This window comes from Choloepus didactylus, chromosome 8, assembly GCF_015220235.1.
Source record: "Choloepus didactylus isolate mChoDid1 chromosome 8, mChoDid1.pri, whole genome shotgun sequence".
Taxonomy (NCBI): domain Eukaryota; kingdom Metazoa; phylum Chordata; class Mammalia; order Pilosa; family Megalonychidae; genus Choloepus; species Choloepus didactylus.
This window is the reverse complement of record NC_051314.1, coordinates 52915573-52934886: the sequence shown is the minus strand read 5'-3', so window position 1 is coordinate 52934886 and position 19314 is coordinate 52915573. Positions and strand designations below refer to the sequence as shown.

Below are 19314 nucleotides of genomic sequence, written 5' to 3'. Positions count from 1 at the left end.
GTCATTATCTTTGTGGTCTTGTGGGACAGACATTTTTGGTGATGGTTGGATTTGCTTGGAATGTGCCCCACCCAGCTGTGGGTAATGATTCTGATGAGATGTTCCCATGGAGGCATGGCCCCGCCCATTCAGGGTGGGCCTTGATCGGTGGAGCTATATAGATGAGCTGACTCGGGGGGAGGGAATGGAGTGCAGCTGGGAGTGATGTTTTGAAGAGGAGCAAGCTTGCTAGAGAGGAACGTCCTGGGAGAAAGCCGTTTTGAGGCCGGAGCTTTGGAGCAGACGCCAGCTGCCTTCCTAGCTAACAGAGGTTTTCCGGATGCCATTGGGTATTCTCCGGTGAAGGTACCTGATTGCTTGGATGCTTTGTGGCCTTAAGACTGTAACTGTGTAGTGAAATAAACCCCCATTTTATAAAAGCCTATCCATCTCTGGTGTTTTGCATTCTGCAGCATTAGCAAACTAAGACAGGAAGCATGAAGGAAAACTGATCAGCAACCACATGGCCAGTATTAGCTACAGCCACATGACTAATAGCAAGCAGTCAAAAGATTGTCTGCCACTTAACCAAAATATTTTACTGAAGAATGGAAAACTCTAAAACTTCAGTACCCTCATTTTTTAAGTAATATGTTTTTTCACTTGGATTTAATAATGTAAATATATCTGAAGTGTCAAAAATAAATCCTTTTTCTTGCTCTTCTCTTTATAAAATACTATAAAACAGTGGTTCACAGAGTGTGGTCCCCAGATCATCATCTTCAGCATTTAGGAACTTATTAGAAAAGCACATCCTCTGGCCCCACCTCAGATCTGTTTTGGACACAGGGAGTGGGTTCCAGCCAGATATGGTTTAGTAAGCCCTCTAGGAGATATTGAAGTCCCCTGAAGTTTGAGAACCACTGCTTTAATATCCTGCCAGAGGCTGATGGTCACACAAAACCCACTCTCCAGAAGGTAATCTAAAGTGTACTGGCCAAGAATACTCATGGCCCTACGTATGTTGAAGGAAGACTCCAATGTTGGGAAAAGATTCTAACATCTCCTAATATCTCCTGCCATGCGACCCAATTTCTCAAGAATCTGCATGATCCCACTCCTTTGGGAAGATATGGTTTCCAAATCAGACATTTTGCTTTCTCTGCTATGGGCTGACATTGAACTCTATTTACACCAAACTCTTCTCCCTCTACACCATGTAAATTAAAAGAGAAATAAATAAAGCAACACCAAAGTAATTGAAATGTTATACCAAGAAAACAACAATAATAAGAGGAGGTTGAATTCAAAGGGAATGATTGGGTTGGAGCCAGTAAAAACAGCTGATGTGTGGTAAGCAGAGGCAGTTATAGAAGGGAGTTAAAAACAGATTCCTTGGAAATGACTGTGGAGAAGCAGTTTGTAAGTTGAGAAAGAATGTTCTTAATGGCACATGCCCACTTTTTTCCCTAATTAGACTGAAATTGCCCATTAGTGGGACTCACCTGTGATTAAAAACCAACAACAGCAGAGCAGTAAAATACTGGATGTGCAAGCTTTAAGAAAAAGTTAAGACTCTCTAAGCTTTTCACCTTGTTCTTGGTTTTAAATGTGGATTGGAATCCTGCTGCTGCTAATCAGTGAAGTCAGGAACTTTGCCAAAATGTTAAGTGTAAATCCCCAATTTTGGGATGTGAGTGTGTTTTTGTTTGCCAGCTGCTAAAACAAATACCATACAATAGGTTGGCTTAGTGAACAGGAATTTATCATCTCATGGATTCAGAGGCTAGAAGGCTTGCTTCTTCCTGGAGTCAGTATCTTCTAGCTGACTGGCAAACTTTGGGGTTCCTTGCCTTTTCCTTTGCATGAGAATGCACATGCCAGTATCATCTCCTTTCTCTTCAGAGTTTCATTGACTTCCAGCTTCTGGCTGCTCCCTGTGCCTTCTCTTTCTGTGTTCAAATTCATTTGCTTCTCAGGACTTCAGCAATACTAGATGTTGGCCCATCCTCATTCAGTTTGGGCACACCTTGACTAATAACTTCTTTAGAGGTCTTATTTACAAATGGGTTCATATCCACAGGACCAGAGGTTGTGACCTGAACATGTGCATTTTGGGGGGCATGATTCAATTCTCCACAGGGAGGAAGAACTAATTTTTAATTTTCTTGTAGTGTTGAGATACATGCAACTCTCATTGCTCTCAGTGCTTTCATTGAAATTGGCACTACTAATGAAGATGTTCGTGAAAGCTATCAGGAAAGGGGACTTATCTTGGCCAACAGAGCAAGGATAGCACTGCAATAGGTTGAAGAGCCCTGATGGTGTAAGGGTTATATGTTTCTTGAATTTTAGTTCTGGCTGTATTCACTGCAGACAGGCATTCTTCATTATTTCAAAGCAAAATTTTTAGGCTGAAAAAATAAATAATGCACAAGCAAGTAATTTCCAGACAGTAATTTTAGTCATAACTTATGATTTAACCAAGTACAGTCTTTAATTATAGAATAACTGTGACTTATATTGTTTATGTTGAAGCAAATGAGAGTGTGCCTTGATCAGGAAAATTCTAGGGTGAAAAGTGATGCAATTACTTTAAAAGTCCAAGTGAATTTTTGAAACATAAATATCTTGTACCTTAAAGATACTGCTATGCTATTATACTTCTATTTTCTCATTGCTAAAATTACAGTATATACATTTTTTCAATGGTACAGAGAAAAGATTTATTTTCCCTTTTAAATATATGTATGAGTTTCACTTTTAAATAATGTGTAAATATGTGTGTGAGTCTCTATTATGATTAGATTAAATATAATACATTAAAAAATCCTGATATATCTTCCCTAATGTATGGTTTTCCAAATTATCCGGTGTATCACATCCATTAAGTTGCAGATGTTAAAGTTATATTAAAGTTTGTTGTAATTATCACTTTATATTAAAGTGTATTGGTTATAATATAAAGTGTGTTCATGGCTTCCTGAGATGTCATAATTCCTCAAGTCTCCCCCACCCCTGCTACATCTCATCTCCACATCCTTTCTAAACTGTACACTGTAATTTTTAGATTGCCAAGTATGGTCTACCAAAATTAGAACGTGAATGTGGTACTTAGAAATTTTTAGATGTACCAATAAAATACTAATCTAATATATAAGGAAAGCTGGATAATTTTATATTAATAGATCATGGCATTTTGGATCTTAGTATGTATGTATGCACCAATGGAGCTGAGAAATTGATATGCATTTATGTTATGTGTCAAGCTGGTCTCATATATCAACTGCTTGTAGAGGACAGGGAGAAAAAGCAGGAGAAGTTTATTGGAAACTGTAAGATAGAATTTCAAAGGCAGGAAGATGCCTGATGGAAGAATAATTAAGAATGATGTGGTAGAGATTCATGTATAATGGCAAGTCATCTAAAGGGGAGATGAACATGGTATTCTTTGGCAGGAATTCAGAATGAAGACTTTAAATTATTAGACTCAGAAAGTGTGGAAACAGACTGTCATTTTATCATGCATTTTACTGTGATAAAAATATATCATTTGGGACTATGCAGAAGTTCTTTATTCAATTTAAGCACAAATTACTAGAAAAATGGAATGTAAAGCCATCAGGTAGCCTCTGCATCAGTCTCTCATGGTAGCCAGTTGTGGACTCCATACCGACTTAGCTAGTTTCTTCCCTGCACCCTACTATGCCTAGCAGGCCTTGAACTTCACTTACGGTTACAATGTCCTGTTCTATTTAGCTCCATTTTTATTGTTTTATTATCTACTGTCCTCCCACCCCTATTCCCCAAGCCAGAATTGGAGAAAAATATAAATTTAATATCAGTAGACAAAGGTTCAATGTTTATTTGAAATAAATAATGCCATTTTAGGACTTTTTGTTTCAGCTCACCTCTGTTATATCTTTATGATCCCTAAACTATGGCAAAAGAAGTTTTCCAGTGAACATTTAAAGCTAACCTTTCAAAGAGAATAGTTATGTATCATGTATGTTTTAGCAGCTCTGTGAATTCTTGATTGACAAACTGGTTGGGCAAATTGCGCTTGCACAGAGTTTTAGTTTATTTTATTTTTTAACCTGCTACTATCAAACTGCAGTTGCTCTTTTCCATTTTAATTTTTCATTCTCCTCTCCAATCTATTATACTCTCTCCATATCTGGATTGGCTGTTTTTTGACCCTTAATCCTTATTTACTCTTTATACTTTAGTGATCAATTTAGGCAGGAACCTTTTTAGGGGCTGAGGACATGACACCAATAAAATGGGAGAGAAAGGAAGAGAACAAGCAAAATTTAAAGCTTATCTAAGTGAAACAGAATATTTTGAGTTTTCCTGGAAGTGCTGCACTTTCTTTAATATTCACTAGTAATTTTACATTTTTATCACATATTCTCCATGAAAGAATAATAAGCCCTGTTTCTTTGCCAGGGTGCTTTGTTTAAGTCAAATCCTTTCCAGAAAAATCCAAAAGGAAAAGTTGCTGAGTTTACTTAATATAAGAAGTTTCTTTCTTCTTTTTCTTTCTGTTTCTTTCAGTATAGTTTCCTTGATGGCACTGTTGATTAAAATGCTTTGCAAATTTCTTCCAGTGATTCTGTCAAGACCACACTGTACGTTTTACAGCAGAGGCAAAATTAACCTCTCTTGAGGTTTTCTAGCAAGGCATTTTCTTTTTTTTCCAGATTTTAGCATTGCCAGATGTGCAATTAAATGGTCACTTCACCTTTATTATAGTTTTCATGGTGTATTATTTTGATTATTTTTCTTGTTTATGTACACTGTAGCAGTTATGGTTACCATATGCTTATTACGTAAGATAGCTCTTAAAACCAACTGATAGATGCAAGCTGGTGAGCAAAAAAATATCACCACTGGTCTCCTATTTATTTCATTTTAACCCTTAAAAGTAATTTTTAAGTTTGGCAAATATGTTTTTATGCAGCTTTCAACTGCCAGGTAATATTTTTTTATTTTTGTATTTTGTATAGTTTGTCCAACCGCATGAAGGAAGCCTGTATCTTTAAGTCTTGATCTTAACAATAGTTTTGGGCTACTGAGATCATATATTGTAGATAAAATATAATATGCAGGTGAATTAGAAGCTGAAGTGTGTGGTGAAAGAAATACATGTAGAGGCTAAGCTTTTAGAGGGAAAGTAAGGATTTCTTCCTAATGAATATAATTAAAAACAATTTAAGAGAAATTGGAAGTTTAATAATTTAAATACTTCTCATTAAGCTATACAATCAAATTCATTTTTCCTAATGTTATTCTTAGAGAAATCTTGAATACCTTGTTACATGAGAATTCCAGGGATTTTTATAGTAGAAAACACAAAATACTCCATTATTGCTGAAAGAATTTTGGAAATAAAACTTCTAAAAATGACTATGCTCTCAGGTATGGTTTTAAAAACCATTCTATGAAAATGGTATAGTTTCTAATGAGCAATTAGAAAATTGGCTTTGGGGAGACAAGTTCATTCCATCCATTAAAATTGTGAAACTTTCAATCTTATGTTCATTCAAAGTATTTATGTTTTGTTTTGTTTGCCTGTTTTTTGTCAGAAAGTGTGGAAAGTTGGCAGTGTTATCCCAGGGCTGAAGTGTGTGTGAGCACTAAAGCCCTTTATTTCAGTGACCTTATTTAAAAGTTAACACTTCTGTTAGTAAAGTCTGAACTAAAGGAGTACATTTGTAGGAACCCAGTTAGTATCTGATGGTTTCTGTCAGAAAATGTATATAGAGGAAGAGACAAATGGTGTATTATACTTTCATCTTTGACATTTAGTCTTTTATTTGAACTGCATTTGAGAAAATAAACTTTAATTCTATCAATTCCAGAAATGTATGAGAGATTTTATTTTACTTCTGATGAAGAATATGAAAAGAAATAGATTTTCTAGAAAACCAAGCGTAATAATTAATGAAAAAGTTAGATTATTTTAAAAGTTAACAAATAGCTCATTTCTCTGATTCTGTATTCCATGTTCACTTGCAATTTGCATTGTAAAACAGTTGTTGATAGATTTCAGCCCATCCCACTTTCAGCAAAAGTAATGGTACTCAATGCCCTTTTATTTTGGCTGTGAAAATGTCCTCCATATTCTTCAAAACTATTGCAGTCATTTCCAATGACTAAGAAGATTATCTGTCAGTGATAGTGGAAATGACTGATTTCCAAGCCTCTTGTTGCTGTTGTAGAACTTATTAAAAAGAGGACTGGAGACTGCATTAGATGATTCTGGACTTTTTTTATAATGCCTATGGGAATCTTATAAAGTTTGCTGATGGTTCTCCCTCTCTCACCCCCCTTTTCCTTCATGTCTGAACTAAATTCTAACATAAATATGATATAAATATGGTACTCATCCTGAAAGTGTAAGAGTTGACTGATAATGAAGATTTTAAGCCAAAGATCCTACATGTCAAATGTCCTCTTCTATTAGATGAAAATCTAGTTTATTACCAGCTACTTAGTAACAGGTTATCAACAAATTTCTCTATATTCTCATTTCTTTTAAGTTTGTTGAATCTCTCCAATTTGTTATAAACAAAACGAAACAAAACAATTGAATTTAAAAAAAAAGACAAGTTTTAGATGCTAAACCTAGTTATCTGTTTTTTCTATTCTCACCCTTTCCCCTCCCCCCATAGCTTTAAAATTTCTTGTGGAGGAATAAAAAAAAAATACTGAAAATATTTAGTGCAGGGGGAAAATGAAAACAAAACAAAGAAAATAGAACAAAATTGCTTAGCCTTACTGAATTTTCAACTTATAAAATAGAAACCAGTCATGGGTTTCTTATATTATTTTGATAATGGTAAGAAATTTCCTGAATTAAAAGTCATTTTTACAGAAATCTATCCTGCTTTTCAACATTATGCTTTTCAACATTATCCATTCAGCTGTTTTCACAGTCCAAGCATTACATTTTAGGACAACATAAATATATGTGGTGCAACTAGAACAACAAAAACCAAGGGATATGTTTTTGTAAAAATAGGGCAAGGGTTTCAATTGCTAGCAGAAATAATTTTTCCATTATAAGATATCAAATAAAGGAATCCTTGAGACTCAGAATATATATAAGTGAAGGAAATGTATTTCTTAAATCAACATTATAGTAAGAAAACTGATGGCCAAATAAAATGAATGGTTAGGTTAGTAAGTGAATATAATGTCAGTGAAAATAAATATATAAAGAAAATTATTGTGCCTGTTTGAATGTATTATGTCCCCCCAGATGCCATTATCTTTGATGCAGTCTTGTGGGGGCAGACGTATTACTGTTGATTAGATTGTAATTCTTTGAGTGTTTCCATGGAGATGTGACTTACCCAACGGTAGGTGGTAATTCTGGGTGGATAATTTCCATGGAGATGTAGCCCTGCCCATTCAGCATGGGCCTTGATTAGTTTACTAGAGCACTATATAAGCTCAGACAGAAGGAACAAGCTTGCTACAGCCAAGAGGGACACTTTAAAGAACACACAGGAGCTGAGAGAGGAGCTGCAGCTTACAGAGCAACATTTTGGAGATGGCCTTTGAAAGCAGACTTTTGCTCTGGAGAAGCTAAGACAGGACAAACACCCCAAGAGCAACTAAGAGTGACATTTTTGAGGAGCTGAAGCCTAGGGAGGAACATCCTGGGAGAAAGCCATTTTGAAACCAGAACTTGGAGCAGACACCAGCCACGTGCCTTCCCAGCTAACAGAAGTTTTCCGAACACCATTGGCCATCCTCCAGTGAAGGTACCCGATTGCTGATGTGTTGTTACCTTGGACACTTTATGGCCTTAAGGCTGTAACTTTGTAACCAAATAAACCCCCTTTATAAAGGCCAATCCATCTCTGGTGTTTTGCATTCCAGCAACATTAGCAAATTAGAACAACTATTCTGATAGAAGGAAAAGGAAAACTTCTCAGTGCTCACTCAGTTTTTAAAAGCTAATTTGAAGTTTGCCCCCTTTATGATATATGACATATACTTCTGAAACTAAAGGATTGGATTCTGATAAAGAGAGAAACATGATTTTCCTGTTATTGCTCTCATTTTATTTCTGTATTTAAAGGAAAATTCTGTTTAGTAAGTTGACGGGATGTATATGTGGACTATTGAATACAGGGTCACTGTATACATCTGGGAAAGTTGTGCACTGCACAACTCCAGGTATGAAAGGTGCTATACCTGAAGTGAGAGTTGTGTTCAGTGGAATGAACAAATGCTCATAATGGTATGTGATTAAATGCTGCCACAATCTTTCCTTAACTAACCTAATTATAATTTATTTATACTTAATAAATATAGACACAGCAGCTGAATAACATAAATAGAATAGGCAAAGAATAATAATCAGACCTCATGTTTTTCATTCTTACAATCTTTAATTCACCATTCTTATATTCATATCTTCCATGTAGGTTGAATAACAGACTTTCTTGCTGAACCTCTGAAGATTCTCAATCACTCCCCCTCCTTTCTCTCCCTGTCTCTTTCCCTTTTTATCTGTCTCACACACACACACACACACACACACACACACACACACACACACACACACACACACAGAGATGTTTTAAAATATCCCCACCCTCCTAGTAAAATGCTGCATGCCCTGATAAAGACCACCTTTGTGAAGCTATTCATTTGGGTGGCTTTCTTGGGTGGTCTCCTTGTATGAATGTAAAAGACAATTATATCCGAAACCTAGAACCTTTGCTGGACAAAGGGAGATATCTCTTGATCATAGGCAATGATTTACTTTAACTCATTTTTTTGGATTAAAATCACAGGCTGATTATTTTGCCACTCTGTATTAAAACATAAAATTACATAAAGCAATAAGGAAAAATTTTTAAAGAAAATTTATAAAAGATTTATTTCAATTCCTGAAAGAAAATTGGTGTACCCTCAATATATCTGAAATGAAACAGGGGGTGGTTAACACTTAGAGTCTGAAGGGGTAAGAACAATAGCAATATGTCATGCTTGGGAAGTGAGAATGTGTAATATTCCAAGTGATATGCCTACAAGTTCTTCACAACTACAGGTTACAACTTTTGCAAATAGTGTTCTTATTGATGGCTTTTTATGTGTATTCTCCAATTTTATCTTTTTGGTGTATCTTTCAACCCTCTCAATTTTAGCCAATTTTTAATTGCATATGATATACAAAAATATATGAAAGTAATAAATTTGGCAGGGAAACAGTAGTAAACAGAAACTCTTATAAAATTGGGTTTTTATATTTTTTAATAGCTAAAATAATTATTTGACTTAATTTTTCAGGACCAAACTCTCATGAATTCGTTTTATGGATCTTTTCTTTACCTTTGTAATATGTTGCATTTGTACACATATATGCTGACAGGTATAGTTCTTTCAAGTATAACAATTTTTAAAGTTGTTAATTTTTCTTTGGGTATTCATTTAAATTTGGAGTTCTGTTGTCTTATTGAAGCACATAAATTAATCTAGCTAAACTATTCAAGTGATTTCTTTTTAATAAAATAACTGTCCCTTTCCCAGATGTATATACTTTTGACTCTTGGAGGAAATATCCTAAAAGGGAGAATATCAATGTGCAAAGTCATATCAAAGTTTACTACACTTGATTTTGATTGTACTTTATAGTTAAGAAGCCTTCTGAATTTGATGGGTATTATTTGCTCAATCAGTTACATCAGCAGCATATTGTAAGGAAGCCTGTAAGATGGCAAATATATGCCACAGAGAAAATATAGCCTATTTCCAACTCTCGTTAGATGTTCCTCATTTTAGTGGATATTGTGTGCATTTCCAAAAATCCATGAACTGTTTTATTAGTGCCTCCTTTGTGCTTACCACCTGCCTTTATGGCTTAGCCAGCTGGTTTACCTTCCTTTGCCCTGCTTCAAAACCACAATAAAGGCATATCTGGCTTATTGCCTCTCTCAACTATACTGTATGTGTAATATTTCTCTAAGCATCAAATTTTTCCCAAATATATGAAAAAAAAATGCCAGTGGGGATTCTGGAAAGAAAAGTCTAAAACAGACCTCGATGTTTTAAGTGTTTTAAGACAGGTCTGAACAAAATTTTAACTCCATGCTCACTGTATCATATATTATTTTGTACTATTTAAAATTTTTCATTAAATCTGGAAAACAGTCTAACCCAATCAATCAGACATTTCACAACCTGTCAGTCCAAATGATTTCTTCTCTAGTTTTAGGGGCACTTCTCAACTAGATCAAGAAGTATGATCAAAACCAGGTTCATGAGATCTAATATGAAACTAATACCACCGAAAAACTTTTTAGGAAGGATTGGAAAAAAATGGAATTAAAAATTTGACTCTTGAGTTAAGCTTCTAACCATTATAGATAAACAGGGATCATATTTAGCCCCCAACCTTAAACAACTAGAAACAGAACAAAAATATATAAGATAACATTTTCAGCCATTGGATAACAGGCAGCACAGGACTGCAATTTCTGAGCGAGGGATAATAAAAAGAGGTGGACTATGACTGTACAGGTTACTTCCTGGAAGCAATGTCCAGACCACATGGAAGGGAATGGGAACTCTAACAGAGTCCAGTGGTTTGATGAGTTGTGAAGACAGAGAACAAAATATGGGAAAGTACAAAGGGCTAAAATTTTGAGGAAAAAGTTCCAGAGAAAAATGAGCTGTACAGAGTGCACAGAGGAAAAGAGAACACAATGGACACTTACATAGGAGCCCCTTCCAGTCTTCAACAGAGGACTTATCTGTACATGTATGAGAGGAAAAACAATCCAAGGTTGAGGAAAGCACCACCTGAAGGCAGTAGGACAAACAATTCCTAGAGCTAGCACAAGGCTGGGAATAGTTGATATTCCCTCTAAACGTGGTAGAGAGATTGCTCATTACATGAGGCATTTGGTAGTCCTCAAAAGTATATTGTATTAAGTGTGGGACTAATTTAGCCCCAGACTAAAAGCTTCTCTGCACTGCTTTAATGTAGCTTGTAAGAAAATATCAAAAGTAACTTGTGTGTCATTGCGAAGTCAAGCACTACTTGAAATCTAGACACAACAAAGTGAAATTCAAAATGACTGTCATCCAATAAAAACTTACCAGGCATGTGAAAGCATAAAAAGCAGTATAACATGACTCATAGACAATTAAAAAAAAAATCAATCAATAGAACCACACCCAAAAATGACAAAGATGATGAAATCAGCAGTCAAGGATGTTAAAACAGCTATTATAAATCCGCTCCAAATGTTTAACAAGGTAAAAGACATTAATATGATGAGCAAAATCGTAGTAGTATAAGAGACCCAAATGGAGCTTCTAGAGAAGAAAAATACAGTGTCTAAAATGAAAAAGACACTGAATAGATTAATGCAGAATAGTCACTGCAGAAATAAAAATCAGAACTTGAAGACATAACAAGAGAAGTTAATTGAAAGCAAAATTAAGCACAGAATAAAAAAAGACAAAATAATAGATTAATTAGTAAACTGTAGGGCAAAGGCAAGTGGTTCTACAAATGTGTAATTGGATTCCTAGAAAGGAGGGAAAGACAGTAAACAAACAGCATTAAACAAAACAAAAACCAACTGACCAAGAAAGGCAGGAAAAGGGGGGAAAAAAGAACAAAGAGCAAATAGAAAACTAACAGAAAGATGGTAGATTTGATCCAATTATGATAATTACTTTAAATAGACATATTTAAAAACTTTAATGAAAAGGTACAGATTGTAAGATGGGATAAAAAGAGCAAGATGAAATATGTACTGTCTATAGGATATACTTTAACTATAAAGACACAGATTAAAAGTATGGAAAAATTATACCAAAATCTAATCAAAAGAAATATTGAAATATCATACAATATAGGCTTTAGAATAAGGATTATTACCAAAGATTCAAAAGGATTTCCCCTTATGTATATTAAAGTGATCAATTCTTCAAGAGAAAATACCAGTCCTAAATGTGTATAAAGCCAATGTTTAGAGTTTCAAAGTACACAGAGCTAAACCTGATAACCTTGTCAATAGGCAATTTTAAGAGAACAGAAAGATATCAAGAACTTGAGGGGTCCGAGATTTTACCCTGTGTGCAAACTAAGAAGTAACTTGGTGCATATTCTTGGTCACTGGCAGAAGATATGAGACTCCTTTGTAAGAGACCAAGGACAGTTCATTACTCACAGTGATAGCAGCTGGCAAAGAGCATCATTATTTTCTTGTCCAGTTCTCCAAGCTCCAGTTGCCATGGGGCAATGTGATGAGGGCCAGGTGTTGCTGTGGTGTTGTGTTACAGGAGAGGAACCTTGAGCTTAGGAAACCCAAATCTTTTATAATTGGCTGCAAGAAAACCTGTCTAATCTTTCCGCCTGGAGGGATATATTATCTTTATTATAATGGACTTTCAATAGGTCTACTTTTTGCCCCAAAGTGAAACAGTGTCTCTATCTTCCAAGGCTCTTTGCTATTTAAAATCCTGGAGGAGATAGTTCAGAACAAATGGATAGCTAGGACTTTTGCTTACAAGACTGCAAAAATATGAGATCCGTGGAGAATTGTCTTCCAACAAAAGGCAAACTATGACCAGGAGAAAATATTTTCAAAATATACATGTAATAAAGAACATGTGTCCACAATATATGAAGAACTATTAAAATTAATAGTAAGATAAACAAAATATAGCAAAAGTTTTGAACAGAACTTTCACCAAAAATTATATATGGGCAGTGATAAAAACATAAAAAGATGCTCAACATCAGTAATTTATTAAGACATTTCAAATTAAAACTACACAAACTGCATAGATAATGCTGCACCTCACTAGAATAGCTAAAATTAAAGACTGACAATATTAAGTGTATTTGTAAGGATGCAGATCAACTAGAACTTTCATACGTTGCTAGTAGAAGTTCAAAATGTTATGTCTTGGAAAACAATTTGCAGAAATTGCAGTTTCTTATGCAGTTGAATGCATACTTAGCAGTCAACCCAGCAATCCTCCTCCCGGTTGTCTCCAGGTTATTTACCCATGAGAGAAGAAAATAAACGTTGAAGAGTTACATGCAAGTATTTACAGAGCTTTATTCATAACATCCCCAAACTGGAAACAACCTAAATGTTCTTAAACTGCTGAATGCACAAATAAATCATGGTGTATACATAAAATTGGAATACATCTCAGCCATATAAAGAACTGATGCACATAACAACATGGATAAATGTCAAAAGCTTTATATTAAGAGAAAGAAACCAGACACAAAACTACATGATTCCATTTATATGAAATGCTAGCAAAGGCAAAACTATAGGGTCAGAAAACACTTCAGTGGTTGCATGGGTTGGAAGTAGATTACTGACTTCAAAGGGAAATGAAAAAAGTTTGGGGGATGAAGGAAAGTCTACAGCGAGATCATGATGCTGGTCACATTGAATTGATGACTTCATTGATTAATTTCATTATATGTAAACTATTCTTCAATCAAACTGTTAAGAATAGAAATATGACCCTTCTGTCTTTATTTAGTAAACATCTGAGTTGACTTCCAATCAAGCAAGCCTTTAAATGTTGTGGCAATTGGCTATTCTCTCTCTCTCTCACTCCCTCATTCTCTTTCTCACTCACTCATCAATAAATAGTGGGTTAGCAAATTCTCATTTAGTGGGACTTCTTTAATATTTTGAAAAATTACTGATATTAAAACTTAGCCAGATCGGAATTCTCTTATTACCTAAAGCTCTCTCTTGGTTTTAAAAAGACAGTGGGTCTCAGGGGCATTGCCACTTTTCCTGTTAGATTTGATGGGGAAAAAAAAATCAAGTGATTTATCTCATTTTAGTTTTCAGGATTTTTCCTTTGAGATTAGTCATGTTAACTTTCATGGCCCTGGCCAAATTAATTTCAGTTATGCTTCTTGACCTTACCTCTCTAATTTTCAAGCTATTATTTTTTTTATAACATTAATAGCAAACACATAAAGCAGTTGCTATATGGCAGGTTCTGTTCTCATGACCATACGTATTTCCTTTAATTCTTATAGTAATTCTGTAATCCATTTTACTGATGACAAACTTGAGGCACAGCAACTTCCAGCTAGTAAATGAAGCTAGTAAATGAAGAAGCAGTAACTTGAAGTCTGACTCCAGAACGCATTACCTGAACTACCAAAGTAAAATCCCCTACAATGCAGATCAAAAGTTAGTGTGCGGGAGAATCAACTTATTTAAAAATAAAATTCTCAGTGTTTCTCTCTCTCTCTCTCTCTCTCTCTCTCTCTCTCTCTCTCTCGTGATTTTTACTTGATGGGTTTGGAATGGATCCAGGAATCTGTATTTTTAGCAAGCATTCCAGGTGGTAGTGTGATGATTACAGTCGGAGAAACCCTACTTTGAGATTCATAGCCTCTTGAACTGAGTAACTATGACTTTAAGCTAATTACTTCACTTCTCAGTGCCTTTCTCTCCTTAGTCCTCAAAATGGTGATAAGTTGTTTTAGGATCAAATGAGATGACAGCTCCTGGCACACAGTAAATTCTCTATAATAAGTTAATTTATTTTTCTTGCTCTTGCTGGTAGGTGTGATTTCATAGAATTAGTGAAGAGTGGCTACTATTTCCCACCCTATATTTCAATCACAGTGAAATGATGTTCTCTAATGTACAAAGTGTGTTTCAAAATAAAACTGAATTGAATGCAAACACTGTTTTTCAATTTGATTGAACCATGAATTATCTTTTATCTTTAATTTACTACTTATGACCTAAAAGTATACAGTAATCTATATAGCTGGAAACAGTAGCAAAGAAAATAATTTCTTTACTGTAGAGAGATATTTTCTTATCTAATGGTTATTATGTTGATAATTGTCACTATTTACCAAGGATATATGTGGCTGCTCTTTTTTTAAAAATAACTCTGCTTTTCAGTATTGCTGCTTCTTACAGTATTTTGTGAATATAAAATATATTTTCTAAATAAAATAAAGATAAAAATAGGAGTTAATCTGTCAGTGCCTTACAGAATTCTTCAACAGAAAAGTGATAGAAGTAAAATCAAATTAATTCTTGTTATTAGATAGGGAAATTGCTATCGAAATTTTAGCACTTCCATTTAGAAATGAGTTTTACTAAACAGAGAAATTTCTCTTTGTACCCATCACCTAAGTGTAACTACTTTCAGGACAATCATGCACGTATGGTAGATATTTTCTTACAAACTTACCTTTTGCTTTCCTGACATGCTTTTACCAGAAACAGAGCAAGGCCTACTTATAATAATTAATTTTATGAACAGAAGTAGTCACTGATCTTTGGATATTGTTTTAGAAGCTTAGCATTTTACAGTGGGCTTACTTATCTTGAATAACTATTATTTTAAATTGTTTTTAAAGATAGGTTTTAAAGTTACTTAAATAGTACAGGCTCCTTCACTTTCTACCTGAATGACCTTGGTCAAATTACTCAATGTATCTGAGTCTTAGTTATCCTTTCTATAAAGTGAAGAAAGTGAATGTCCTATTAATTGAGTAATTCCAGTGATTAAATATGATAATGCATAGAAAGTGTTTAGTCCAGTAACTGCTACTAAGTATTTTCCACATAAGCAGAAGCTATTTTTATTATCATTATTAAATTTAGAAACACTAATTACTGTATCTCTGGTGTCCTGCCCTCTGTATTTGCTGAATTTTCATAACCCAGGTACAGGCGTGGTCTGCTGAATGATTTAGTAGCGTTACCTAGCTGCGCTATTGCATGAATTTAACCTGATTTCATGGGATGAAACAGAATAAACACCGTGGCTCATGGCTGTCAGGAGTGAAAAATAGCTGGAAATCAGACAAACAGCTTCATTGCTGAGATTGTTTCCGGGCTAAAAGTTCTTCCAACAGCTGTTTGTTTTGGCCGTTAATTGTGTCCATTCCCCATCTTTTTTTTAGCTGAAGGGAAATAGGATTTTCTTTAAAAAAAAAAAAGAATGTAGGCTGGTTATTTCTAAAGTCAGGAAGGACTCCTGTCCTTCCACTATTGTGTCTCCTGGCTGCTCTGACAGTTGGACTGAAGGGCTTTTCCTTTTGTTTTTCTCCTCTTTTTACTCTCAATGATCAGACTCTGCTGTAGTGGGGAGAAAAAGCAGAACTAGGCTCTCTAATCCCAGAGGAAGATCTTTGTAGCTGTTACCTTCAAGAAAAGTTTACTCCCCAAAGGAGTATTTAGTATTACATAGACACTGACTCACTGGAGAGAGAGAGAGATTGAGAGAGAGAGAGAATCCGAGCCAGCAAAAAAGAAAGAGATACTTAAATAAAGATGAAGGAAGTTTTGCCTTTTCCTGAAAGTTATATTATTAGCTTAAAAAAAATCAAGATGACTGCTAGTTTTGTTTAAAGTATTTGCTCTGGAAATACTAAAGTTGGAGTCTACCAGACTGAGGTTAGAAGCATTTTCTTTGGCAGCAAGAAGATACTTTTATAGAAGCCATGCCTGTACTTGGGGTTGCCTCAAAACTGAGGCAGCCAGCTGTTGGGTCAGTGCCTGTTCATACTGCTCTTCCGATATCAAATCTTGGCACCACTGGGTCGCAGCACTGTTCTTCAAGACGTTTGGAACTTCCTGGAACAGAAAGCTCCATGCTTTCTTGTCAGCTCACATTAAAATCAACCTGTGAATTTGGAGAGAAGAACGTCCTGCAAAGAAAAGCCAAGGAGACAGAAGACAGTAAGGTTAGTGGCTGAAGGTTACCTACATATTTACATAGCTCAAATGCAAATTTCCTTTTAGGTGGAATACAAAGCATGTTGTGAAATGGGGACTAGTAGAGGAACACGAGTGTAAGAAAGCAAGTAGTTTGAATAGCTGAAAAGTTGAATATTTAGTCTATGTAAAAACTGTGTTTATAGTTTATAGTTGATGTAAAAATCATGAACAGAATTCTCTGACTATGCCTATTGTAGAATCACTTGGAATTACTTATTGGAGAAGTGTCTGTTAGTATTAGACATGGCTAAATCACTGATAAGCCTAACCAATCACAGATGTGAAAGAAGAGCACCTATTTTTCAAACATATTACACTATAAAGGAAGGTTGATTTGTATTAACCCATAAAGATACTATCACTTTTCTCAATGCCATTTGCAGTTTAAACCCTTTATGTTTGAATACCTGTATCCGAGGTGACTTGAGACTGTTCATTTTTCTGGATTTTCACTCGTAAACTGAAACCTTACTCTTTTACTTATTATTGCCATCTTTTTCAGTCATTTGATTTATGATATTTTGTAAGCAGTAGCTCAAAGCTCCTGCTTTCTGAACCTTACTGCAATTGTTTTCACCAGATGCTGAGGGCTAGCATGGCTCTGCAGTTGATCAACTACATGGGAATTCATTTGTAACTTAATAAATATCACTTTTAGTGCAGTATTAACTATAATGCCAAGCTTTCCAAAGTACCATTCTCACTTTTGGCTTCTTAGGAAGTGTTTCCTTTTTACTTTCCTAGACATATGCAGTGTAAAAAATAATTTCTTAAAATAACAACACATAGAAATCAACTCTAGAAGTGAAAATGAATGCCTCTTTTTTTGTCTGAAATGACCCTTTCATCTGTCTTAACCTGTTCAGTGCCTTTAAGGTGTAGCCCAAATGCAGATTCTTCCATCTAGTCTTTGTTAGGCCCTCCTTTCCCTCTTTTCCTCTCCTGTGATTCTTTGTTTGTAGAAATGCTTACAACACCTGAAGTTATTATTGTGTATTTTAATTGTCTGGATAATTGCTTTCTTTCCACACTAAATTAAAAAAATTATTGAGAGCAGGGCCCATATCTTTTTCTGTGTTCCACCTCCCTCCCCAATGCTTTATGCATAGTAAGAATTAAATAGTAATTGGATTAGTGAATACATGAATGAATGAATCAAGGACTAAATAAATATAATAATCTTGAGAAATATTTAGATAAGTTAGTTAATCTCTTTGGATCAGTTCATCTATCAAACAAGGGGTTTGAAATGGATGATTTTTAAAGTCCTTCCAACTATAAAACTATGTTTTTCCTTTTGTGTTTTAAGAAAACATTGTCTAAGTAGGAAAAATCTGTTAGAAAAGTATTTAATTATAATCCTGTGGTTCTCAGTCCAAAGTGAGCAATTCAGGGTAAAAGTAGGAAAGTGTACATTATCAACCACAACAACAACAACAACTAACTAAAAATATTTAATTTCCTGCAAATAATTAAAAGTGAGGTCCATATAATTCTTTTCTAATGTTCTGTGTACTCCAGTGACTTGTCTAGTTAGCTGGAAAGAATAGATAAACCCATTTTGTTTGGTGACCATGGCTCTCATTTCTGTAGGCTCAGTCAAACTTCCACTTTAGTAAATGGCCTTGGCCCAAGACTTGACCACTATGAGTACTGTTTTCAATAGAATTTTGGTTGATCTCCTTGGTTAGCAAACATATCAATCAAAAATATGATATTCCAATAAGACTCTGTGGTAAGAAATGTTGTACTTATAGGAATGTTTTTACCATGCCACTTATCAGATTAAAAACTTTTCAGATGTAAAGTGTGCCTGGTCAGCATTTTGGAGTATTTCAAAATGTTAGAAAAAGTATATTTAGGACTTCTCGTAAACTTTGGGAAAATACAAAACTAAAGAAAATAGCAAAAATAATCAAGGTAGTTTATTTGAAAGACTTACACTTGGCTGCAAAGAGTAGAAAAGTCAAAATGAAAATAGCTTAAACAAAATAGGAGTTTATTTATTTTTCATGTAAAGATCTAGGGGTAAGCAGTACATGGATGGTAGGGTGACTACATGAAGTTGTCAGGGAATCAGACTCTCTGTTTTCCCCACCATTGTCTGTCTGTGCTCCCTCCTCACAGTCTTGCATGGATATTTGAGCTCTATTATTACCAAGAAGGAATAAGGGGATTAAGAAGACACACCTTGTTTCATTAAGGAATCTTTCACATCTCACTGGTTTTTATATAGTCTCAAGGCCTCCTAGCTGCAATGGAGAGTAGAAAATGTAGTGTTTATTTCAGGCAGTCGTAGGTCCAGCTAAACCCAGCTAAAATGGGTTCTATTTCTAAAAAAGAAGAGGGGATGGATAATACCCCCAATATATGACTGCCATTAAGAAATATTTATGTGGGTTACTCTGCTAGTCCCAGCACCAAACAGCCTTGCAGTTGTTAGAGAGGGCAAATCTATATATGACAATGCCACAAGTGTGTCCTTGATCCAGCACATCCTTCTTCTATCCCTGTTTTGATTTGTATAAACAATAGCATACCAGTCATCCAATCACAATCC

At 35.0% G+C, this 19314-nt stretch overlaps 1 protein-coding gene across 3 annotated transcripts in view; it reads left to right on the top strand.

Moving 5' to 3' along the window:
- The window catches only part of NAV3 (neuron navigator 3), an 855568-nt gene that overhangs the window by 480737 nt on the left and 355517 nt on the right, over positions 1-19314 (top strand). The window contains exon 1 of one of the 3 annotated variants that reach the window (XM_037846475.1): positions 16478-16720. The exons of the other annotated variants lie outside the window; for them this stretch is intronic. Coding sequence (XP_037702403.1) covers positions 16478-16720 — 243 coding nt within the window. Of the gene's footprint in view, positions 1-16477; positions 16721-19314 lie in introns of those variants that run through there. 3 annotated transcript variants of the gene reach the window in all.